This window comes from Pipistrellus hanaki (assembly GCF_964339955.1).
Source record: "Pipistrellus hanaki genome assembly, chromosome: 14".
NCBI classification, from domain to species: Eukaryota; Metazoa; Chordata; class Mammalia; order Chiroptera; family Vespertilionidae; genus Pipistrellus; species Pipistrellus hanaki.
The window spans coordinates 17,797,223-17,823,254 of record NC_140516.1 but is presented as its reverse complement, the minus strand read 5'-3'; the positions used below and the strand labels follow the sequence as shown (position 1 = coordinate 17,823,254).

At 54.4% G+C, this 26,032-nt stretch overlaps 1 protein-coding gene across 1 annotated transcript in view; it reads left to right on the top strand.

Moving 5' to 3' along the window:
• Window positions 1-26,032, top strand: part of HK1 (hexokinase 1) — a 62,020-nt gene that overhangs the window by 20,599 nt on the left and 15,389 nt on the right. Inside the window, exons 3-11 of the mRNA XM_084904245.1 lie at window positions 8,903-9,051; window positions 13,931-14,050; window positions 14,723-14,818; window positions 15,649-15,748; window positions 15,860-16,043; window positions 17,572-17,727; window positions 20,637-20,870; window positions 23,791-24,095; window positions 25,757-25,905. Coding sequence (XP_084760371.1) covers window positions 8,903-9,051; window positions 13,931-14,050; window positions 14,723-14,818; window positions 15,649-15,748; window positions 15,860-16,043; window positions 17,572-17,727; window positions 20,637-20,870; window positions 23,791-24,095; window positions 25,757-25,905 — 1,493 coding nt within the window. The remainder of the gene's footprint in view (window positions 1-8,902; window positions 9,052-13,930; window positions 14,051-14,722; window positions 14,819-15,648; window positions 15,749-15,859; window positions 16,044-17,571; window positions 17,728-20,636; window positions 20,871-23,790; window positions 24,096-25,756; window positions 25,906-26,032) is intronic.

The window sequence follows — 26,032 nt, the reverse complement described above, 5'->3', positions numbered from 1 at the left end:
ACGCCCTGAGAGCCCGGCCCTCATTCCCTGTTCCGGAGGCTCCTGGGAAGCTGGGATTTGGGACGGCTGGCATGCAGCCTGCAAAGTGGATGTCAGGAAACCGCAGCGGTGGCAGCTGATGTGCACAAAGACGGCAAGGGCAGGGCTGGGGGGAAGTCCTGCGGGGCCTGAGCGGCCTTTAGAAGCCGGGAGGGTTTCCATGCGAAGGAAGAACGTGCGCTCAGTGGCCACCAGCGGGCTGTGCTCCGGGCACACACACTGGGATTTGCATCTCTGATGGCTCTGGACTGTTTAAAATCCACTCCACCTCCATCCTTGGGTTCTCCCTGAGGTCTAGTTACCAGCAGTTCGGGGTTTTGTTCACTACCAAAGAGATCTGGCCATCGGGGTGGCTGGACTGCGTGCGGTGTGCCCTGGGCTTTGTTCTGATGTCTCCGGCTTTGTAGCTCACCTCTGCTTTTCCCCAGCCCTGGATCGCACTCACATCTGGGAGCATTGGAGCCTTTCCGGATTAGCTGGTGGAGTTCTGTAGGAGAGGTGCAGCTGTGTCTGCTGCCAGCTGAGAGGGGGGCGGGGGCATGGCACCCCTTTACTGGGGAGAGCTCAGAAGGACACCCGGTGTGTTCAGGGCACTGATTCTGTGTTATTGGCCCCAAACTCACACAGCCAAGGAGCAGAGAGGCCTTCCCTTCCCCCCGCCCCCGCCCCTCGGCCAGCTCCCGTCCTCAGACCGGCCGTGGGCAGGGTTCTCTCCCTCACCCGCTCCCCAGTCATTTCCAAGCGGAGGGGCTCCGCGTGTGATCGAAGCACACTGGTCAGCGAGCCGTTTGCCCCGTCAACTGCTCTTCAAAGCAAGGCTCAGGATTCAGACTCGCTTGGGAAAGTCAGCCCTCTGCAGCCCCGTCGTAGAGATGAATTCGTGACAGACACCGAATAATACAGACCGGGACCGTCCTGCGGGAAAGAAACCAGCTTAACCTGCGTACTTGCCTTTCCCCCAAACCTCTGATCCCCCCCCCCCCCCCCCGCCCCATATTTCATCTGTTTTTAGATAAAATTTTCTTAAATATCTCTGAAATCAATGTATTGTACAATGACCACATCTCATAGTTATTATTGGCAGCAGTTTTTCTTTCTTCCCGTTATGTGAAACGATGATGTGTCTCGCCATCAGTGGTGTCTTCAGAGGGATGACTTCAGAGTGATGACGGATGTGGCACTAAGCCATGCCGGGGTCACTGTCCTAGGGCTTGTGGGACAGGAGCCAGGAGCCTGGGCCCCAAAGACGCCCTTTGAGCCTCTTTCTTCCCCGTGTGGATGGGCCAGATGCTGAGGGCAGTCTCTGAGGAGCGCAGAGTGGCGTTAGGAACAGGGGAGCCCTGGCTGGTTTGGCTCGGTGGTGAGCGTGTCTGCCCACCCACTGGAGGATCACGGACTCCCTTTCTGGCCAAGGACATATATCTTTGTTGTAAGTTCCCCAGCCTTGGTAGGGGCTCACACGGGAGGCAACCGATCGGCGTGTGTCTCTCACGTTGATATTTCTGTGTTTCTCTCTCTCCCCTCCCACCTTTCTCCCTTCCACTCTTTCTAAAAAAACCAATGGGAAAAACATCCTTAGGTGAGGATTAAAAAACAAACAAACAAACAAAAACAGGAGAGCCCTATCTGGTTTGGCTCAGTGGATAGAGCATCGGCCTGCGGACTGAAGGGTCCCAAGTTCAATTCTGGCCAAGGGCACATGCCCTAGGACGCGCTGGTGGCTTTTCATAACAAGAACACCCTGTTTCACAGTTCTGGAAGCTACAAGTCCAAAATCAGGGTGTCAGCCGGGCCAGGCTCCCTCTGAGGCTCCGGGTAGGCACTTCCTGGCCTCTGCTAGCCTCTGCTGCTGGTCTGGTGTTCCTTGGTTTGCACTGTGTCCCCCGTCTGTCTCTGTCACCACACGGTGCTCTCCCTGCGCGCCTCTGTCTTCATACGGCATTTTCCTCCCCTAAGGATACTGGTCAGAGGAGACCCACCCTGCGGACCTCATCTTAACTTGATTACTTCTGCAAGGACCCTGCTTCCACCTAAGGCCATGCTTCTAGGAGTACGGGCTAGGGCTTCAACAGTGCAGCCAAACACCCTCTAGCCTTTCTCCCGATGGCTGTGCCTATTGTTCATGGGGGCGGGTTCAGTTCAGGTGCCCTGGGGCCCACACTCTTCTTGGAATGGCCCTGACAACCCCACCCTGACATTGACATTGATGCCCAGGCCTCGGAGACCTGACCCGTGCCCAGTCCCTGCCCTTAGTGACAGGTGCTTCCCCTCCCCCTCCCCTGCTTGCTTAGCAACCAAGAACCAAGCAGGTCCCTCCGCGTCCTCAGAATGCTGGTCTCCTTCGTAGTAAACCATGGTGCTGTTCCCTTTCTGGAGTATTAATTAGTGCTTCAGCCGTGTAATTAATTAGTGAGCAGCAGGATTAGCGGCAGCCCCAAACCACGGGAGGACAGGCTGGACGCGCCCCACGGAGATTTGCTCCTGCCCCCCAGCGGCGATGTGACCTCCACGGACAGGGAGAATCTAACTTTCCTTTCCCGCCCACCTTCCCCTGGGGGGCTGGGCTCAGAGTTTGGAAAATTACTGATTTTTTTTTTGTAACTGTATTGGCCTGTTTTTATTATTATTTTTAATCTTTGGACATTTTCTTACGGGTAGTGGCTTTTCTTTAATTGCTCTTCAGTAATCTGTACATTAAAAAATTGTAAACCCTAAGGTGGCTTTTAGCGGCTGCATGTCCTTCTTTGGGATAGGAAAGGTGTGGATAATAAATAAAAGAAGGAAGATAGAAGCCTTTTTACTCTGGTGTCGTGGCTGAACAGAAGCCTCCTTCCGGAGATCCTGGTCACTCTGCTTCATTTGTAAAGCCTTTTCTTTCCCTTTTTTTTCTTCTCTTCTCATTTATCCTTAAGACTATTATAAATACCAGTTATATTGTAAGCTATTGAGGGCAGATTGAGTTGAATATTTCTTTGTTTTAGCTTCATGGTTCCTAGCACGCTCTATCCAAAAGGGTAATTTAAAAAAAAAACAAACACATTTGATTTGTGGGGCAGTCACTGTTAGTTCTTTTTCTTTCACTGTTAATTTTTTTTTTAACTCACTCTATACAGAATACTGCTGTCTAGCCAAAGGGAGGGAAATGTTTACTTTCTTTTCATTTGGGCTGGACACTTATCGGTGTCTGACTCAGTTTCCTCATTTGAGAAGACGGTTGGGTGATCTCCAAGTCCTTTCCACCTGTGACATCTCCGGAATGCCCGCGTTCTAGTTGGCTTTTCACTCATCAGGTTTCTGGATTGCAGACAGGAGGGAAAGCCTTCGTGTCGCAGAGTTAATTCTCTGAGCAAGGCCAAGGCAGGCATTTCACGAAAGCGCCTTTCTGTTTGCCCCGTATCCCAGCACAGGCCCGGACTCAAGAGCGACATCTGCCCCGTGTTTGCTTTCTATTATTCGCGGTAATAATGGCTGTCATTAGAGAGTGGAGAGTTGCCAGGGGCCCTTCAGATGCTTCGTTTAATGAGCCTCCTCTAGAAGAGCCATTCTCCGAGCTTCGGGGGAGATGGGAAATGTGGGGAGAAGCCGTAAGCCGGAGGCACCAGCAACAAGAAGGAAGGTTGAGGCCCAGGATTTGAAGAGGAAGTCGGAGGAAAAGCCCGCCACTACAAAAAGAGGCCGGAACGGAAAGAAAAATAGATACAATAAAAGCCTAGAACACGGGGTTAATCTCTGGCTCTGCTGCTCATTACCCGTGTGACCTCGGAGAAGACAGCTAACTTTCCTAAGCCTCCATTTCCCCATCAGTAAAATGGGCGCGAGAATCCTTGCCCTGCCTGCCTCGGGCTGTCCAGAGGACCAAGCAAAAGTGCTGTGGAAACTGCAAACCACCATGAGAGGGACCGTGGGCCATGGTCCTCCGCTTCATGATTGGAATTTAATGACTGACCGTGTAAGAATTTTCTGGGAAGGCCCTTCCAGACTTTGGGATGAGTCAGAGGAGTCCCTTCCTCTCACCAAGTGTGCATGTCTAACCCTGGAGGAAAGATCCAGGGTTTTTCAGGATTCACTAGCATCCTTCCGACGTGGGCAGGAGAGGCGGGTAAGGGGGAAGCATTGGTAGGCTGTCTCACCCGACTCCGATGGCCCCAAGATGTGGATGAGCCCACAGATGGAGCTCTGGTGCCTCTGCAGTGGGCTGACCGGACACCACAGGTCTGAATTGGGTGCCAACCTGAGGGAAAGGGGGATGTGGACCCCTTTGTTATGAGGGCAAGTATTTGGTGGATGTATTCCCTAATAAGGACTATTGAACTTGGATTTGTTGGAGCATTGTCCCATATACCAAAAAGGTCGTAGGTCTGATGCCTGGTCAGGACACATACCTAGGTTGCGGGTTCAATCCCTGGTCAGGGTGTGTAGGGGAGGCAACTGATCAATATTTCTCTCTCACATTGATGTTCCTTTTTCCCTCCCTCCCTCCCTCCCTCCCTTCTTCCTTCCCTCTCTCTCTAAAAAAATCAATAAGCATACCGTATTTTCCGGCATATAAGACGAAGGGGGTCGTCTTATACGCCGAGTATATCCCGAAAAACTGGTGTTGCCTCGGAAGTGGGGGGTAGTCTTATACAGCGAATATAGGCCTAAACCTATGTTTTAACTGTAAAATTAGGGGGTCGTCTTATACGCCGGAAAATACGGTATCCTTGGGTGAGGATTAAACAAAATTGAACTAGGGAGCTTTCTGAAAGAAATCTAGCTCCAGTTTGTATAAGCAAAGGCGGCCTTTTCTGGTTCATGTAACTGGGAAATCTGGTCATATTCTGCCTAATATTCTTTCAGTCTCTGTTGGCTTCTTGCTCAGGCCACCTCTCCTCAGGTGGAGACAGCCCTGCGGCCCCGCCCACACTTCACCTCAGAGCTGGCCATCCCAGGGATGGTCTTGGAGAGGGTGATGATTGGCTGGCATGGGTCATGTGCCCACCCCGAACCAATCCTTGTGGCAAGGTGGGTGACTCTGGATGCTCCTGGGTCACACATTGGTCCCCTGGACCTGAAGTGGGGGCGGGAGGTGGTGGCGGTGTCAGCTCTACCCCAACTTCAGCTATAAAACAGGAAGGGAGTTACCTAAAGAGATACTAGACAGGCAACAAAGTTTACCAGATACCACGATGCCCTTACCTGAGGTCATTCCTTGTCCTTTGCATGGCAGAGAATGGGACTGAGCAGCCATGGGTCAGACCCAGGCTGTTCTTACTGAACTAGCAGCAAACCTTGCTGATGGCCTGCTGTGGGCAGGACTCAGTACTGGGGGAGGGAGGGAGGCATCTTCAATTGCCCTTTTTTTCAAGTTGCTTATCATCCAACTAAGAAAAATAGGACATCCTATATAATAAAAGCCTAATATGCAAATAGACTGAACAGCAGAACGACTGGTGGAATGACCGGTCGCTATGACATGCAGTGACCACCTGGGAGAAGATGCTCAATGCAGGAGCTGCCCCCAGCCTGCAGGCCCTAGGCCAGCCAAGGCGGGTTCCAGCTGGCTCCCCCAGTCACTCCGCTGGTTGCCCTGCAGAGGGCGGTGGTGACCTGTGGCGGTGGCAGAGGGTGGGTCTGGCAGGCAAGCCGGTGGCAGTGGGGGGACCGGGCTGGCTAGCGAGTGGGCCGGCGCCACCCCACAGATTGGCCCTGATCGCTGGCCAGGCCTAGGGACCGTACCCATGCATGAATTTCTGCATCGGGCCCCTAGTATACCCATAAAAAACAATGAGCATCGCAGCATTTTCAAGGATGCAAGTGACTCAGAAAGGGAGGGGCCCCGGCCTTGCCACAGGTGTGACCACGAGCCAGTCACTCGGCTGGTTTGGTTGGAGCTTCCTAATCCCTAATCCCTAAAGGGAGTTAATGTTTGTCCCGTGTTTCCTGAGCTGCGAGTGTGATTCACAGGAGAGGTGCCACATGCCGATTCTTTGGGCACGAACACGCCCTGGAACAAGGGCCACTGCTCAGGGAGGACCAGGAGCTGCCCTGGGCCTGACATGACCCTGTGTGAACTGCCTGCCTGCAGGGAAAGCGCCCGCACAGCATCCACCCCACTTCCCGGTGCGTGGAGTGCGGGGACTTGGAATTGTCCCGACATCTCAAGGCCACCCTTCCTGGTTGCCTTTTCTGACTCCCCTCCCCGCTGAGCTGGGCTGGTGAAAACACAGCAGCGAGCCGGCGTGGACCGGCCATGGGCGGCGGGGACCATGGGGAGGGGTCTGCAGAAGGGCGGGCCAGCCCAGGCCCCCTACGGCCAGGCTCCTCCTGGGTCCTAGGTGGCTGTGGTTGTTTTCACGCACCCTGCTCGGAAACCTTTAGGCCTGGGTCCAAGGTACTGCGTGAAGCCCGACCCTTCCTGCATGCGGGGCAGAAGCTCTTCCTGCTGTCAGCACGGACACCGTGAAGCAGGCTCCGCCTCCGTCACCTGGGACTCGAGCCCAAGGACTTGTGTTTCCTGAGGGCTTTGAGTCGACTGAAAACGACTCTTTCCACCAGGCTGGCAACCAGAATATTCCCTCGGCTATTTTTATTTATTTTAATTATGATGAAGAGCCAGTGTAAAACATGAAAAAGTATTTATTTAAACATTAAACAGTAAATTAATTTTTAGAATATTGAAACAAAGTGAAAACATTCATAATTTTATCCTAGCATGGTGTTCACTTTTGTGCCTATGATTTCCCTATGCACAAGTGGTTTATAGTTGTTTACCAGATCAAATTTTCATTATTTGCACTAAAGAACGACGAAAATGATCTGAGATATCTAGCCTATATAATAAAGAGGTGATATGCAAATTGACCATCATACCCTCACAAGATGACTGCTTACAACCAGGCCGGGGGGTGGGGGTGGGGGGGTGGGCTACCAGGCCGGCAAAGGGGTCAATAAGAGACGACCAGGCTGGAGGGGGGTGCCAGTTGGGGGAAAGCCGGTCGGCAGTGGGGGAAAGTTAGGGGTGACCAGGGTGGCAGAGGGGGACAATAGGGGTGACCAGACCGGTGGGGGGGTGGACAGTTAGGAGCGACCAGGCCAGCAGGGAGGGGTCTGTTAGGGGCCACCAGGCCAGCACACAGAGGCAGTGAGGGGCAATCAGGCTGGCCTAAATGGGGATCGGGCCTAAACGGGCAGCTGTATATTCCCTGAGTGGGGCTGGATTGGAGAGGGGGCAGGCTGGGCTGAGGGGCAACCCCCACCCCCCTGTGCACGAATTTTGTGCACCAGGCCTCTAGTCCACATATAAAAGAATGAAACGGGACCTTTATCTCATATCACATAAATTAAAAGTTATGATGAGCTAAAACTATAAAAATCTTAGAAGGAAATAGAGGTGTGAATATTTGTGACCTTGGATTTGGCAATGGCTTCATAGAGAATGAAACCAAAATCACAAACAACAGAAAAAAATAAATTGTATTTAATAAAAATTAAAACCTTTTGTTCTTTACAAGTTCATGCCCTGACCAGGAATTGCACTGTGACTTGGTTCATAGGTTGATGCTTAACCACTGAACCACGCTGGCTGGGCAAATTAACAGATTTTAAATGATTTTCGGGGAGCATGTGTGGGGGTAACTAACGAGAAATAAGGTAATGTTGGATGGTGGCCTAATGGTTTGGCATCCTGCCGGTGGCCACCACCCTGGGTGTTCTGTGGTGGTCTCGGCATACAGTCCCACCATCGTTCTCTGTGCTGTGGAGGCCACTCCAGTGATTGCACGCACTGGCCCTGAGGAATGCAACGATATGAGGCCAGGTCACTCTTATGCGATCGACAGGGGCTTCTGTTAAAAACACCCGTTGGTGGGAATAACCCAGGTGTCCACTGACAGATGAATGGAATAACAAAATGTGAAATGTACATACAGCCTCAAAAAGGAGTGAAGTCCTGACACATGCTACAACACGGATGCACCTTTAGTTTTTATACAAAATGAAATAAGCTAGACTCCAAAGGACAACTACTATGATTTCACTTACATGAAATATCTGGAATAGGCAAGTTAATGGAGACAAAAAGTAGAATAGAGGCTACCAGGGGGAGGGGAAATGGGGAGTTATTGCTTAATGGTTATAAAGTTTCTGTTTGGGGTGATGAAAAGTTTTGGAAATAGGGGTGGTGATTGCAGAACATTGGGAGTATATTGAATTGTACTCTTGAAAATGGTTACAACAGTAAATTTTATGTATATATCTTTACATGGGTTTTTAAATCAATATTTTTATTGATTTCAGAGAGGAAGGGAGAGAAAGAGAGAGAGAGAGAGAGAGAGAGAGAGAGAGAGATAGAGAGGGAAATATCAATGATGAGAGAGAATCACTGATCTGCTGCCTCTGCACGCCCCACACTGGGGATCGAGCCCACAACTTGGCATTGTATCCTGACTGGGAATTGAACCATAACCTCCTGATTCATAGGTCCATGCTCAATCACTGAGCCACACTGACAAGGCCAAATTTTATGTATATTTTACCACAGTAATAATAATAATAATAATAATAATAATAATAACAATAATAATAATAATCCCCTCGGGAGTAAGTGGAGTTCTGGCCTCGCTGTAATCCTGTCTGAGCTGCCGTGGGAGGAACCCAAGTTATGGGACAACCTCAGAGGTAGGGTTTTGCTGAGTTGAAATGCTAGTTTTATTTTTTGACAAAGGGTCGGGAGTTGGAGAAAGGTGGGGTGGGATTTTGTACTCCAGTGAGTCTTTTCAGGATGCCCAGCCTGAAGAGCTGTGCCTCCGGAGGGGGTGGCTGGACAATGTGGGGCCTTCCTAAGACCGGGATCTGACTCAACGCCTGCTTTCTCCCCGGACAGAGAAGGGGGACTTCATCGCCCTGGACCTCGGTGGGTCTTTCTTCCGAATTCTGCGGGTGCAAGTGAGCCTAGACAAGGACCAGAACGTGCAGATGGAGTCCGAGGTGTACGACACGCCGGAGAGCATCATGCATGGCAGCGGGAGCCAGGTGGGTGCCCCCGGGACCGGCCCCGCAGCACGCGTGTCCTGAGCTCCGGAGGGAGCCCGTAGTACATGCGTGTGGAGAGGGACTCCGGGGGGGGGGAGGCGTGACCTTCAGAGACCCGCTGCCGGGGCGAACCGGGGGATGGGGCTCCAGGGACTGGCGGGGAGTGTGACGAGGGAGGCCCAGCGGCTCTGTGGGAGAAAGGCATGCATTCGCCAAGGATCCTGGGGTTCTTCCTCAGCACAGGTTCAGCAGAGCCCTTGGGTCAAAGCACCTCTTCCAAGTCACCAGCCCCCTCACCCACCTCACCCCCTAGCTGGCGGCTGGCACCCGTGAGGCAGCAGGAATTTTCGTTTGCAGCCCCAGGGCGAATCGAGGGATCCTGGCCACCGGATTTAATAGCCTCTGTGAGTCCCGGGCACAGAAAGCAAATCGGGCAGGCGCTTACGTGGAAAATCACCGTCCCCTCCTCTCTCACTCGGTACCAGAGCCCCACCCCCTTCAGGGCGCCCCCCTGGAAGGGCTACCTGCCTTTGCTGGCCGGGGGGCCGTGGCCATGCCCGTGCTCACGCTCAGAAGGACCCATCCGCCCTCTCCTGCCCGCCTGGTTGCAGTGAGTGGTGGGTCCCTGGCTGAGGACCCTGTGCTCAGGGTTCAGGCAGTCCCTGGCCAGGTTTCCAGCCATGTCTGCGTCCTGTAAGCCCCTATTCCTGTGGATGTTCCGGCTCCTCCAGTTCGTAGCTCGCCTCCCGGGTCATGGCTGCCATCCAAGACACGGATTCAGAGATCGCCAAATATTTGCTTGAGGGAGGGTGTGTTCGCACTAAGGTCCATGACTAATTTCTCCAGAAATCCCATTTGCTCTGGGCTGGGCTTCGCCACGAGGCCCAGCAGCCACCTCCTCTTGACTCCACTCTGTTCCTAAATTAACCTGAGGGGCCTGGGGCAAGCTCTCTGCCTCTCTGAGAAAGGCCTTTCACCTGCTTCTGAGGGTTTCGGTTAAGAGCTCTGCAGGCCGCGACACCGTCGTTGGAGCAGAGGAACCACCAGAGGTTCAGGCAGCCACTGACGTGGGTTATCTGGAGTTTCCCCGCTTAGAAACTGGCCCATTCGTCCGGCGTGGGGCATGAACCCTGCCCGCTGGTAGGGCTCCGAGCCCCGCCCGCAGTGCTAGCGGGCTTGGATTGGCATCCTTGCTCTTTCCATTTGGCAACAAGAACTGACCTGGCGCACCCTGTCCTCATGGTTCTTGGGTTGAGCCACCTCTGCCTGCTGCCTTCACCCTGGGACTGTCCCCCCTGTGCTGCAACATTACCGTGTGCTTTGCAGGGTTTGAAAATCAAGGGGGTGTCTGTCCCACAGGACATACTGGCCATGTTCGCTTCCTCCTCCTTCTCCTTCTTCCTTTTTTTTTTTAAAAAAATAGTTTTTCTTTATTTTAGAGAGAGAGGAAGGGAAAGAGATAGAGAGAGAGAAATATCAATGATGAGAGAGAAACATTGATCAGCTGCCTCCTATATGCCCCCTACTGGGAATTGAGTCAGGGCACAATCTGGGCATGTGCCCTGACTGGGAATTGAACCGTTGACCTTTTGGTTCATGGGTTCATGACGGTGATTTTCCACGTAAGCTGGGCCACAGTGACTTCCTTCCAACTGCTGCCTCTGGGACCTCGTTTCTGCCAGCCTCCTTCCCCATCTCCTCAGCCCCAGGTTCACTTTCCTCCCTGCTGTCAGTTTTCTCCTCTGCCCTTCTCAGCCGGTCTGCAAAGAAGAAAGATGATGGTGATGATGATGATGATGATGTAGTATTATAGTAAATACGTAGCGTTTGTTCTATATAAGTCACTAATGTAAGCGCCTACTGTGGATTAACTAACTTAATCATCACAACAACCCTCTTGGGTAGGTATTACTAGTCCCATTTCACAGATGAGAAAATTGAGGCTTGATGTTAAGTAACTAGCCCTTGGAGTCTCACAGCGGATAAGTGACAGAGCTGGGATTTGAACCCAGGCGGTCTGGCTCCAGATGTTACACATTTACCAGCACAGAGCACTCTCAGCCTGGGCTTTGTCTTTGTCTTGTTTTTATTGATTTAAACATTTTTTGGTGATGAGGAAATGTGAGGGCTGTGGGCAAGGCGGTAAAGGGCAGGGGATGAGGGAGAAGGTTGCCAGCTGAAAAACAGCGATGAATCAGGAACCTCTGTGGCAGAAGTTTGGTGTGAAGTTAGGAATAACCTCTGGGTGGTCCATTTTTCTGAGATCCCGTACTGACCTGTACAGTATTCTGGAAAACTAAGGGCTTTGTTTTGCCCACGAAGCAACTCAGATTCACAGACTCTGAGCAGTGACGAGTTCGCAGTGTGGTGATAACATCTTTTGAAGTGTGTGGGAATTCTTAATAGATTTGTAAACCGTTTGCTTGAAATAATGTTGAACGTACAGAAAAGTTTTCAGATAAGCACAGAGAATTCCCATATAACCCTTGGTCCAGACTTCCAAATTGCTAAACTAACCGTTTGCTTTAACCTCCCTTTCTCTTTACACACACACACACACACACACACACACACGGTATCTCTAGTTTCGATGCAATTGTAAGCTTTAATTTTGGAAGCATGAATGCAATCCTAAGACATCACTTACTTAGGTAGTTTTGAATTAAGAAGTGTTTAGGTTTGGGTTTTTTTTAGTGATCGTTTGCCTTCTCTGTCAGAGGAACTGAGTCTGTGTGTGGGGGGGACTTTTGAAATAACTAGCATGTTGTCAGAAAAGAGAAAAAGAATGCTTTTCGGACTCTGAAACTTTGAGTGCAGAAAGCCGGGCAATTCCTCCCCTGGTTGGTCCCAGACATGGTTCGCCTGAGGTGGGGGTGGCTTCACGTCCCCTGAAGCCCCCGGAAGGTGGACAGTTCACAAACACGGCATTTCTTTCTTAACGGAGCACTTTGGGTGGTTCTGTTTGGCTCAGTTGCGGGGGGGGGGGGGGGGGGGGGGGTGCTGGTGAGTGCATCCCCCTCATGTGAATCCGCTCTGCAGCCTGCCAGCCTTCTCTGTGTGTGGGGGTGAAGGTGGGGGAGGCGTGCTGGTGGACTCCGCAGTGGGCTTAGATCCCCCGGAGAAGTAGGTCACAGGGAGCTTAGCCGGGCCTCCGGGGACGGTGGCCACGTGTCTGCCCACCGGGGCTGCCGGCAGCAGGCATAGCCTAACTCCCAGCGACGCCGGGACAGGGGCTCCTGCATCCACACGGACAGGGTTTTCTCCACCCTGGCAGAGAAGTCAGACGTCAGAGCTGGGCCTGGGGTATCTGGAGAAAGATGGAGACAGGAGTAATGACTTCCGGTCCCCTCTGAAGGGCACCCCTGCAAGGAAAGCCTTCAGGCCGACGGCCTTGTCTGGAGCAGGCCTGGATCTGCCGCCTGTGCCCGTGTGGCGTGGCCTGGCCTTTCTCCGGCCTCAGGAAGCCCCGTGGCTGTGTCCGCTCCACACAGGCGGGAGGGCTGGTGCTCTGACGGCGTGTGAGGACGATGGGGCGGGCTGAGGCCTGGGCTGCGGAGCACAGAGTTAAGGAAAAGGCGAGTTCTTAGTTCAAGTACATTCCACTAAGCACGCTGGCCGGAACACAGAGGAAACAGTAGCTTCGGTTCTGGGTACATTTTAGGGAGGAAGGGAGGAATTGGATCAAAAAAGATTGCCTCGATGGGGGTGAGCCTTCATCACCGACGGACTTCGTGCAGAGCCAGGGAACTGTTCCGGGCTCTCCGTAGTCGGTCCTACGATGTGTGTGCACCTCCCCGGCCATGTGAGGTGGAGCAGGCGAACTTAAATCACAGTCCACTAAATACCGTATTTTCCGGTGTATAAGACGACTTTTGAACCGAAAAAAAGTCAACCGAAAATCGGGGCAAAAGACCAAAATTGCACAAAAATTACCTGCAGAAAGTAAGTCTTTTCTTTGAGGTGGGGGGTAGTCTTATACAGCGAATATAGGCCTAAACCTATGTTTTAACTGTAAAATTAGGGGGTCGTCTTATACGCCGGAAAATACAGTAGGGTCTCTTCACCCCTTAATCCCGTGCAGCAGGGAGTACGAACAGCTACAGAGACACACACAGGCGCTGACTCACACACGTCACGAAGAGGGCTCCGGGTCGCTCCGTTCACACGTGGTAGGCAGGCAGGACCAGTGTCGGAGGTCAGGGCGGCTGGCGAGGGCCCCCCGGGGTTGGTGGTGGCGGCTGTGACCGGAGGGGCCTGCAGGGGGGTGTCTGTGCTGATAGTGTGTGTTTCTTCATCTTTCTGGATCTAATACCTGGTGACCCAGGTGCATACAGCTTGTGAGAACCCGGTAAGCTCGGCACTTAGGTCGTGGGCCCTTTTCTTGGCATGTCCCTGATGCTTCAGGGAAAAGTATGAATACGGCCGTCTGCAGATGGCTGAACCGCTCAGGTGCGCCAGCAACTGCGGAGCTGTCGGTGGAGCTCCCGGGATTTGCAGAGGGAGGCAGATGGATAGAGACATCCGGGGAAAGGGAGGTGGGAGCCATGACTTCTGAGAAGGGGCTGATGGAGACTGTGTGACATGACAGAGGGTGAATTGATTTTCTATTATTTTTAATTACAAAAAAAATTAAATTATGAGTTTTACTATTTAAAATGTTTTTCATGTTTTAAATACCCGCATAATACCTTTCAGGGATTGCTAAGAGGGTTTGAAATGCCCCCTCAGCCGGGCTGGCCCGCAGGCAGGCTGTGCTAAGGGACGTGTCTCTGCCGTTCCCACTTGCTGCGGCTTTTCAAGCGGGGCCTCAGGGCGCCGTGCCGTCCGCGTGTCCCCTGAGCTGCTGTTCTCCCTCCTGATGGCTCTCTGCCTTCTCCAGCTTTTCGACCATGTCGCCGAGTGCCTGGGAGACTTCATGGAGAAAAAACACATCAAGGACAAGAAACTGCCTGTGGGACTCACGTTTTCCTTCCCTTGTCGGCAGTCCAAGATAGATGAGGTGAGTTCATTCCGGGATTCCCAGGCTGCAGGGGAGCCCCGGAGGGCAAAAGCTCACGGACCCCTTTTCTTGACCACTTTTCCCTTTTGTTTATGGGATGGTCTGCATGCCATATATATATATATATATATATATATATATATATATATATATATATATATATATATATTAATATACACACACACACACACACACACACACATTTTAAAATTGATCTTGGAGAGGGAGAGAGAGAGAAAAAAACATTGATGAGAGGCAACCATTGACCAGCTGCCTCCTGCACGCACGCCCCCTACTGTGGACTGACCCCGTAACCCAGGCATGTGCCCTGACTGGGAATCGAGCCGTCGACCCCTTGGTGCATGGGACAGGGCTCAACCAACTGAGCCACACTGGCCAGGCTGCACGTCTTACATTGTTTTAGAAGCTTTGTAGGCATGAATGTGAGGTGATGATATTTGTGGCCATCAGGTCGAGAGAACCATGCGTTAAAGTCAGGCAGGTCTTCAGGAAATGGGACGGTCTGGCCCTGTTACCCGGTGTGCCTGGAGCCAGCCCCTCGGTCCTCGGGGCCTCTGCTCTGTCTCTGCCCTTGAGCAGTCTCCCCAGGGCCTGGGGGTTCTGGGGCCCTCCCAGCCTTCTTGGTCCAACCCCATCTGCTCTCCTTTGCAGGGCATTCTGATCACCTGGACGAAGCGGTTTAAAGCGAGCGGAGTGGAGGGAGCGGACGTGGTGAAGCTGCTTAACAAAGCCATCAAAAAACGCGGGGTAACTTCTCTCAGGCCAGTGCCTTGGCCACACGGGGGTGGGAGTGGGGGGTGGGAGTGGAGGGTGGGTGGGGAGAAATCTGTGTTCTAAAACAACGCTTTTGGGAGTGAGGGGGTGGGGGCATAGTGCATGGCGTGAGGCATCATGCGAGAGGTCCTGAAGGCCCAGGAAGAAGCAGGTGGTGAGGGGACGCAGTCCAGAAGGCGGGTGTCGGACACAGAGCTCTCTGAGGCAGGGGAGGCCGCCCCCCGACAGAGGAGGGCTGGGCCGTGCAGGGAACCGCGTGAGCCGGTGCAGGCTGTGTGGTGGGAAGCCGGGCTGCCAGCGCATGGATGTAGCGGGGTGGTTAGTAGAGGGCTGTGGCTCTGTGTATAAATCCACATGGAGGAGAACCTTAAGCCAGATAATAAACGGTGCAGTTTCTATAATTTAGTCACTGGACTTGGTCCAGTTAATGGGGTGCCAGCAGGGATGAAAACCTCTCTCTCTCTCTCTCTTTTTGTTAATCCTCATCCGAGGATATTTTCTTCCTTTTTTTTTGAGAGAGAGAATGGAAGGGCCCAGGAGAAACAGAGAGAGAGAGAGAGAAACGTTGTTGTGAGAGAGACACATCCCTTGGCTGCCTCCTGCATGCACTCCGACCGAGGGCCGGGGATGGAGCCTGCAACGGAGGTACGTGCCCTTGCCTGGAATCGAACCTGGGACCCTTCCGTCCGCAGGCCACTGCTCTCACCGCAGGGAGAAACCGGGCCAGGCCTCTTTCTCTTTAAGGCTGTGACCCCTGCCCCCATGTGGGGGTGGGAGGTGACGTCCTGCCGTCTGTCCCCCAGGATTACGATGCCAACATCGTGGCCGTGGTGAACGACACGGTGGGGACCATGATGACGTGTGGCTACGACGACCAGCACTGTGAAGTCGGCCTCATCATCGGTAACGCCCCCGCCCCGTGTCCCCGGCCCTCCCTCCCTCCGGCCCCGCCGCCCCTCGGTGACCTCGGGCGGCTATGGTCACAGCTTCTGCTCCCGTCTGTCTCTCCCCAAGGCACCGGCACCAACGCCTGCTACATGGAGGAGCTGAGGCACATCGACCTGGTGGAGGGCGACGAGGGGCGCATGTGCATCAACACCGAGTGGGGGGCCTTCGGGGACGACGGGGCCCTGGAGGACATCCGCACGGAGTTCGACCGCGAGATCGACCGGGGCTCCCTCAACCCGGGCAAGCAGCTGTGAGTGCCGCCCGCCTGTGTGCCCCGGGGGGCACTGAGCTCGAGGTTCGGGGTGGGGGCCGAACGGGCATAACACCCGGTGCCCGCAGAGCGAGAAGCCCGTCAGATGTGCACCGTCCGCCTCTCCTGTGGGGGACACCCTGCTGTGGACGCTGCACCGGCTCCTGCAGGCTCAGGTCGCCCAGAGGCCACTCCAGTGGGTCCTGGGGGGGGGGGGGGGCAGGCGGGCACGGAGGACCCAGAAAGGCGCTCTCCTGCCAGGATCCTCCACACGGCATGGCCGGGGCGGTCCTGCCTGGTCCTGCAGGAGCGGGAACAATGGGGACGGTGTTGATGGATGAGGGAGGGCCGGGCTCAGGTCCAGCAGCCTCCGTGGCTTCCGGGTGCGTCTCTGAATGGAACAGGTTGTTTTGCTGTGTCACAGCCAGCGCTGGGCGTGCCAGCTGGGCCCTCAGAGGACAGGTCCGGCGTGGACCTGCCTCTCTGATCCGTTCTGCTGAGGGCTTTCTCTTGGCCCCTCCTCATGGCACCAATCCCCGTTTTCAGCACTCTCTCCCATGCAGCGCCGGGCGGCTGCAGTTACAGAGCCCGCACCTCCCACCACACCTCCCAGGGGCGGCCAGAGGGGGGCTCCCTCTGGGACCGGCCTGTGGCTGAATGTGGCCAGCGCAGAGCCATGAGCTGATGGGCTTTAAGCCACTCAGAGGCCTGCCCCAGGGTGAGGGTGAGGGTGAGGTTGAGGTCAGTCGGGGAGAAGTGGGTTCCTCAAAGCAGACTCTTCTTGGCCCTTTAGGCTGGAGAGGGAGACCATGAATGCCAGGGAGTGGCCAGTGACGGGCCCCGTGGGAATGAATGGCTGCAGTTCAGCCCCGTCATCCACTCAGCATTCCCTCCGCGCAGCCATTCACCCTCTGAGCTGGGAAACGGAGAGAACGCTCCCCGGCCACCTCCTTCCCACAGGCCTGGGCCATCTGTCCGAGAGAGCGCTGGGGATGAGAAGCCCTTTAAGAGTACAGCATCGGTCCGGCCCGTGTGGCTCAGTAGTTGAGCATTGCCCTATGAACCAGGAGGTCACGGTTCGATTCCAGGTCAGGGCACGTGCCCAGGGTTGCGGGTTTGATTCCCAGTGTGGGGCGTGCAGGAGGCAGCCAATCAGCGATTCTCTCTTATCCTTGATGTTTCTCTCTCTCTCCCCCTCTCCCTTCCTCTCTCAAATAAATTAAAACCAATTTTTTTATTTTATTTTATTTTTTAAATATAGCATCACGTTCTGTAAGAGGTGATGGTACTCTGCTCATTTCTGGGTCCTAACGTTTCCCCTGCCTGCCCTGGGGTGCTCGCCTCCTGTGGGCCCCCTGGGCATGACCCCCTGGCATCCCCTTGGCGCTTATTCACGCGTGTGTGGCCTTGCCTGCCCGCGAGGCTGCGAGCTGGTGAGGGATGAGGCGCATCTCCTGTGTCTGCCCGGCTCCCCCGAGGTGCCCGGGGGGAAGGGCCTAACGAGCGCCTGGGTGCCCTCCTCCTGCAGGTTTGAGAAGATGGTCAGCGGCATGTACCTGGGGGAGCTGGTTCGCCTGATCCTGGTCAAGATGGCCAAGGAGGGCCTGCTGTTCGAAGGGCGCATCACCCCGGAGCTGCTCACCAGAGGGAAGTTTAACACCAGCGACGTGTCAGCCATTGAAAAGTAGGTGCCATCCCTGGAGGCTCTGGGGGTCGTGGGGGCAGAAGAGTGACAGGTCCCTTGTTATGTGCGAGTCCTGGTTTGGTGGGCTTCTCCCTCAGGAGCGCCAGGGCCCCCTGGGTCCATCTCTTTCCCGTCTTCGCTGTCCCGCCCTGGGCTGGTCTCCGGGCAGGGCTGGTCTGCCTGGTGTCAGCACATTAAAGAATGGTCTAGCCCGGCCGGCCTGGCTCAGTGTGAGCTTCGACCCATGACCCAGGAGGTCACTGTTCGATTCCCCATCAAGGCACGTGTCCTGGTTTCGGGCCCGATCCCCAGGAGAGGCTGTGCAGGAGGCAGCCGATCCATGATTCTCTCTCTCTCTCTCTCTGTCATTGATGTTTCTCTCCCTCTCTCCCTCTCCTTACCTCTCTCTGGAATTAGTAAAAACATTTTTTTTAAAAAAAGAAAAAGAAAAAGAATGTCCTAGTCAGCAGCGTATGCTTCATGGATGACATAGTTGCAGAAGCAGCCCCCTCTTCCCTCCCCTTCCCCCACAAAAGGGTGAGGTTAGAGGGGATCCTAGGGGTGAACAAGGAGCTGACCGAGCCCAGGGTCTGGATTTGGAATTTGGTCTGGATTTGGAATTCCTCCTTGGGGTATCAGGACCTTCTCCAGACTATTCTTCCAAGGAACCCTAGTGACTGAAGACAGTTGTTCTGTGGAAAGGGTTGGGAAATACTGCATATTAACCCTGAAGAAAAGGGTCTGTGGCCAGTAGGGTTGGGAAATACTGCATATTTATCCACCCTTTAGATTTACAGTGTCTTAGCTTAGTCAAGAGAACCCAGCTCACTTTGGTTAGCAGCCAGAAGACGTGTTCCCTGGCTCAAGTTTGAGAAACGGTGGTTAGCACGTGAGTCAGGACAGATAGACACAGAAGAACAGAGACTCCAGCCAGCAACCTGACTGCGACCTTTTGGCCTCAACGTAAGAAACCCAGACTTCTCTGCCGAGACTGCTGTTGGCAGGCCTTCGCCCCGAGCGGGAAGGGGGTGACCTCGGTCCTGTGGCAGTTGTCACCAGGCGCCCCGAGCTCCAGGGCTCCGGCTTGTGGCTGGCTTCTGTGCGCCGCGGGTTCAGTTCCTGGTCGGGAGACTCCTGCTTGAAAGCTAGGGCCAGCTTAGGGCTCGAAACGCCCTCTCCTCCCCACACAAGGTGGCCGTTCCCGCGGCCCCTGCTGTGGTCCTGGATGTCAGAGTCGGTGCTTCCTAGCTCCGGCTGCCGGGAGAAGAGGCGCACGAGCTGTCTGTGGTGGAGGAGGCTGAGGGAAGTGGGAAGGAGTCTGTCTGGCCGGCTGTCCTGCCACAGGATGTGCTGGCGTTTGTCCGAGGAGTGATTGGTGCTGAGCTACCGCGAGCAGGGAGCCTGGGACTGTTTCCAGCCAACCGCCCTTCACGCCTCCTGGTCAGCTGCTGGCGGGGAGGGGCAGGATGCCCGTGGCTTGTCTTGAGGCTCACTGACAAAGCCAGGAAGTGCCTGCCTTCCTCTGGGCCCGAGTCTCGTGTTGGCTTTTTGGTGACCAAGAAACAAAAACCCGCTTGAGCTCTAGCTCAAGAAAGCCTGTGTATTGTCATAAAGGCTTTCTTAAAAATGCCTATGAAAGCACTCTGCAAGGACAGGTGCCCCAAGCATTCTCTCTAAAGTCAGGAGCAAGACAGCATCACCCGTTTTTGTTCAGCATTGCCCTGGAGACTTAGCTAGTGTTTAAAAGAGTAAGAGAGAGCCCGGCCGGCGTGGCTCAGTGGAGAGTGTTGGCCCTATGACTGAAGGGCTGTAAGTTTGATTACAGTCAAGGGCAACGTACCTTGGTTGCAGGCTCGATCCTGGCCCGTGTCTCTTTCACATCGATGTTTCTCTCTGTGTCTCTTCCCCTTCCACTTCCACTCTCTCTAAAAATCAATGGGAAAATATCCTCAGGTGAGGATTAGCAACAGCAAAAATAGATAAAAGAAAAAGAAATTAGAGGCATAAGAATTAAAAAAAAAAAAAGGAGGTAACACTGTCATATTGTACAGATGGCAATTGTCTGAAACACTGAGACACAGCTGGACGAGTGACTGGGACAACAGGAGAGGTGAGGAAGGTGTCTGGGGAGAAGATACAAAAGTCAATTACATTTCTATATATATTGGCAGTAATGAAAATAGGTCTGTATGCTTAAAATAAGTCTTATTTTAGGATATTTTTAGATTTACAGAAAAATGGCGAGGATAGTACATAGTGGTTCCACAATCCCTCATGCAGTGTCTCCCATTGTTCACATCTGACTTAACTGTGGTGCATTAAAGGGAAAAAAATACATATGTATATATACATATACGTGTGTGTATATATACATATATATGTGTGTGTGTGTGTGTGTGTGTGTGTGTGTGTATGTGTGTAAATACATAAAAACACCACCTATAATAGTAACAAATCTGTAAAGTACCTCGGAACGACATCAGCAATAGATACACAAAGCGTGAGTGCAGAAAATTACAGTTTGGTTGGACAGCATCGAGGAAGGATGTGGGAGCATCCAGCAGCGGCAGCGCACAGATGGGGAGGCCGGGCGACTCTCCCGGGCCCCTGACTGCGAGCCCGGGGTGGAAGCGGCTGTGTCTCCACCTGACCAGAGGCCCCGCGGTCTCGCCTCTCCCCGTCTCCCATGTGCATGTCCTCACGCAGCAGAGCTGGATTTCTCACCGCCTGGCTGCTCTCTCGTGTAGAGGAACCCCTTTCACGCTCCTGTCTGTCTCCGCACCACGCCCGCCGCCCGCCCTGGGGAACGGCGGCCCCGTTCCAGGACCCGGGCCCCCGGCGCTCCGCGCTGCCCGGCGAGGTCCTTCGCTCACACGAGTCCCCCCCCCCCCCCCCCCCTCTCTCTGCAGGAATAAGGAAGGCCTCAGCAACGCCAAAGACATCCTCACCCGCCTGGGCGTGGAGCCGTCCGACGTCGACTGCGTTTCCGTCCAGCACGTGTGCACCATCGTCTCGTTCCGCTCGGCCAACCTGGTGGCGGCGGCGCTGGGCGCCATCCTGAATCGCCTCCGAGATAACAAGGGCGTCCCCAGGCTGCGGACCACGGTTGGTGTCGACGGGTCTCTTTACAAGACGCACCCACAGTGAGTCCGCCCTTTGCTGTCGTTGGCATCCGTCCCTGTCTGGGCTGAGGCCCTGCGCCAGAGGTCGGGCTTCTGCGCCCAGTGGGAGTTTTGTTGGTTTTTTTTAGCGGATGAGACAGGGCCTGGTTCTGGGCAGGAAGGTCGGGGTCGCCCGCCTGGGAAGGGTCCGGCCCTCAGCCGTTTCTCACCGGTGGTGTTCTGCCCGGCACTGTCCTCTCTCCCATTTCGTGAGCTTTGCTAGTGATTTCTGCGGCTGCCAGGAGCCCTGGGTGGGATGTGTCTGCATCCTCAGTTCTCTCGCTGGTCCTCATGTCATCAGGGACCTGGATCCTCACGGAAGCCTGGGTCTTAGGTGCAGCGCCCGCACTCCTGATGTGCGGCTCCTGTGCGAGGCCCTCAGATGTCACCTTTTCAGACGGGCACCTTGCCGACACTTAGCCTCCGAGAGCCAGAGGGAGGTGTGAGCTGTAAGTGGTCCCCGGGCTGACTTCTTGTCTGTGGGACGCCTCCCCTGCCACAGCCCCCGGAGGCCACTGAGGACATGGCTTCCCCCTTGTAAAAGGCCGGAGGTGAATGCTAAGCTTTCATGCTGAGTCTGAACGATTCTGCACAAAAGTCACGGCCTAGGGCACTGGTCGGCAAACTCATTAGTCAACAGCCAATTGTCAAACAGTACGACGATTGAAATTTCTTTTGAGAGCCAAATTTTTTAAACTTCTAATGCTACTTCTTCAAAATAGACTCACCTAGGCTGTGGTATTTTGTGGAAGAGCCTCTCAAGGGGCCAAAGAGCCACATGTGGCTCGCGAGCTGCAGTTTACTGACCACTGTCCTAGGACATGGCTTTTGTGCAGAATCGCAGGTGCTTTCCCTCCGGGGTTGTGTGATGTGCAGGTGGGGGGGCCTCGCAGGGGGGTGCTCACCTTCACACCTCGATCCAGTGACGGGAGAACGGAGGCTGGCTCACCCGGAAGTAGGTGCTGAGGGGATAGGCTGTGAGCCGGTGAGCTATTATTATCTGTCAGGGTCATCGTTTCACTTCTTTGTGTTTTTCGAGTCTTTGTACATTTTTTACATTGGAACGTGCTATCTTGGTGGTGGTTGGAGAGGATTTCTTAGAAAAGTTTTAGACAAGGAAGCTTAGAAACTTGCAACGTGACATTTAAAAAGTTTTTAAGACCTAACCGGTTTGGCTCAGTAGATAGAGCATCAGCCTGCAGATTCAAGGGTCCCAGGTTCGGTTCTGGTCAAGGGCATGTACCTTGGTTGTGGGCATATCCCCAGCTAGGGGGCGTGCAGGAGGCAGCTGATTGATGTTTCTAACTCTCTATCTCTCTCCCTTCCTCTCTGTAAAAAAAAAAAAATCAATGAAATATATATTTTTAAAAATGTTTTTAAAATTGTGGCAAAAACACATAATATGGACACGTAATTCCCTCTCTGAACCAGTGCTGAGTGTACAGTTCAGCAGTATAAGTACTGTCACGCTGTGGAGCAGCTGCTGGCGCCAGCCAGCCATCTCCAGAACTCTTCACCTGCACCACCACATTCAGCCAGTTCACTGCCACGGGTCCCAACGGAGACCACCCCGCACGCCCCGATATTTTTAATATAATGCGTCTATAGACGCTTATGGCATACAAGGGGGTTAAAAGATAACTGTGACTAAGTGTTTCTTATCTTAGAAGTAACATATATTCGGTCCAGACACTGGAGATAGTTTAAAAAGTTACACAGGGAACAGAAGTCATTTTAACCCCGCCCCTGGAGTTGACCGCTGTTAGTATTTCGGGGTGCCCGCTTCCCTGTTTCCTTTGGCAGGCAGCCTTCCCTCCGTACAGCAGACCACAGACTCCGGGAAAGTCCTGTGTCCCCGTGAGTCCTGTCCTCGAGTCCTCTTCTAGCCACGGAGAACGCGCAGACCCTGGGGCGGGGGGAGGCCCACGGGAAAGTGAAGAGCAGGAGTGATCCCCGAGCCCTCGCCCTCATGCCAGCCTCTGATCTAAGCGTTGAATGAGCGCCGTTAGTCCCCGCACATCGCCGGCAGCCAGACGCTGGCATCCTCGGAACCCCAAGGTTGGGCCCAGGCCCCGGCCCCGATGGGGAGGAGCCGGGGCTCCCCGCGCGCTCCCCTCACCTGACACGCCAGCTCTGGGCTCTGTGCGCCGTGCTGTCTCTCCTCTTCGTGGCGGAGGACAGGATCCTCTGGACCCTGAATGTCCGTGTTCGATGCTCGTGTGATAACGAGAACCCTCTCCTTTTCCGTGTGACGATGAACTTTTCTGTCTTTCTTTCCCGCTTGTCTGCGTTTAACTTCCCCACAGCGGGCGTGTGCGCCTGGCTAACGAGAAGAGCCAGTGTAGGAAATGGAATTGAAGTGTGGGAAAGGAGCCAAAACCGGTTTGGATCAGTGGATAGAGCGTCGGCCTGCGGCCTGAAAGGTCCCAGGTTCGATTCTGGTCAAGGGCATGTATCTTGGTTGCAGGCACATCCCCGGTGGGGGGTGTGCAGGAGGCAGCTGATGGATGTTTCTAACTCTCTATCCCTCTCCCTTCCTCTCCTCAAAAAATCAATAAAATATATGTTTTTTAAAAATGTGTGAGAGCCAAAACCGGTTTAGCTCAGTGGATAGAGCATCTGCCCTCAGACTCAAGGGTCCTAGGTTTGATTTCGGTCAAGGGCATGTACATTGGTTGCGGGCACATCCTCAGTAGGGGGTGTGCAAGAGGCAGCTGATCAATGATTCTCTCTCATCGATGTTTCTCACTCTCTATTCCTCTCTCTTCCTCTCTGTAAAAAAATCAATAAAATATATGTTTTTTTTAAAAATATGTGAGAAAAGAAAAAGGGGGGAGGGTATAGGAGGTTCCTGAGAGATGGCTCATTCCAGCTCTTGTGGCCCCCGGTCCCTCCCTTCCAGGTTTTCTCGACGTTTCCACAAGACCCTGAGGCGCTTGGTGCCCGACTGCGACGTGCGTTTCCTCCTGTCGGAGAGCGGCAGCGGCAAGGGGGCGGCCATGGTGACCGCAGTGGCCTACCGCCTGGCGGAGCAGCACCGGCAGATCGAGGAGACGCTGGCGCACTTCCGCCTCACCAAGGAGAAGCTGCTGGAGGTGAAGAAGAGGATGCGGGCCGAGATGGAGATGGGGCTGAAGAAGACGACCAACGACAAGGCCGTGGTGAAGATGCTGCCCTCCTTCGTCCGCAGCACGCCGGACGGGACCGGTGAGGCCTCCGCCGGGCCCCGGGGCCCTCCTGCTGCTCGCACCCATGACCGGGGCATGGCGGGCAGCAGGGAGGTTGGCTTGTCCGGCGGGTGCATGGGCACTGGCGTTGCATGGTTTTGGCAAGAGCCAGACACTCACTCACACTCACTTTTTTCTTTTCTTTCCTTTTTTTAAAAATATATTTTATTGATTTTTTACAGAGAGGAAGGGAGAGGGATAGAGAGTTAGAAACATCGATGAGAGAGAAACATTGACCAGCTGCCTCCTGCACACCCTGCACACCCCTTACTGGGGATGTGCCCGCAACCAAGGTACATGCCCTTGACCGGAATCGAACCCGGACCCTTCAGTCCGCAGACCGACGCTCTGTCCACTGAGCCAGACCGGTTTCGGCTCACACTCGCTTTTTTTCATTTTGATCGCTGGCTTGCCCGCGTGTGGCTCGGGGCAGTGGACGTCCCTGGCCGGGCCTCCTGGGCAGGCGCCTTCTCTCAGACCACAGCCTGCTGGGAGCTACAACGGGTCCTTCCTGAACCGCGCTGGGCACACCCTGCTCCCCGGGGCGCGATAGGTTGTCTCACACACACGGTACGCCGGTAGGATAAACACCCACGCACCCCTCCCTCCTAAGCCCCGATGGGGCGCATGAGGCAGACAGGCAGATGGGAGAACAGCGGCCAGCCCTTCACGCTCACCTTGCTGGGTGTCATTGGAGCTGACCGCTGTGGGGACCCTAGAGGGCTTCTCTGTGGGTCCTTGGAGCAATGAATGTGTGCGACATGGATATGTCCCACGTGTGAGTCACTTCGTATCACTGCATTGGAAGCCACTCCGAACCTAGTGACTTCACACAGCAACCACTCGTTATTGCCTGGGGGTCTGTGGGTCAGCCGTGTATGGTGGCTCCCCTGGGCCCGGCTCGGCTGATCTTGGCTGGACTCACTCATGTGTCCGCAGCCACTGGTGGGTCAGCTGAGGGTCCCCCCTCACGTGTCTGGCAGTTGGTTAGCAGCAGCCGGGGTGCAGGAGAGCCTGGCCGTGTGTGTCCCCCTCCAGTGGGCCACAGGGGGCTTGTTCACGAGGTAGCAGCGGGGTCCACAAGGGAGAGGGGGGACTTTGAAGCCCTTTGGAGGCCTGGGCTGGGATTGGCTCAGCGTGGCTTCTGCCACACGGTTGGCCAACAAAGCAAGTCATTGGCCAGGCCAGATCCCAGGGGCGGAGAAACAGACTCCACCTTTTAACGGGAAGAGCTGCGGTCACTTTTGCAAAGCAGCACATGGGCAGGGAGGGGAAGGACGGTGGCCATGTCTGCAGGCTCCGTACACACGGACAGATGTTATTCATCTTGGTGTGAGGTTTCCCATCATGAGGGTGTGGCCAGGTATTTCAGTAACCCCGGTGAAGCGTGTTTGTGGTGAAGACTGGTTCATCGGTGGGGCCTTCTGTCCTTGTCAGGCTCACAGGGTGTGGTGGTCTGTGCGTGAGTGGACACCCCCCTCTGAGCCTGAGCTGTGTGCTGGAGGAGAGACTTAGAGCCCCCCCCCCTTATTGAATATGGGGGAGGAGGGTTCTCCCTTGAAAGCCTGGAGTCCTAGGGTCCCTGGCGGCCTGGAGGCACCTGGCTGCTTTTGAGGGTCTTCCTGTTCTTGTCTACGGCAGAGAATGGTGACTTCCTGGCCCTGGATCTGGGAGGAACGAACTTCCGCGTCCTGCTGGTGAAGATCCGCAGTGGGAAGAAGAGAACGGTGGAAATGCACAACAAGATCTATGCCATCCCCATCGAGATCATGCAGGGCACGGGGGAGGAGGTGAGACGGTTCCGCTTCTACATCACCATGTTGTGTGTGTGTGTCACGTAGCCGGCGGCATGGTGGGCCCCAGCCCCTGCCAGGTGATGCCTGCAGCCTGCAGGTGTCTCTGTGGCCCGAAAGCAGC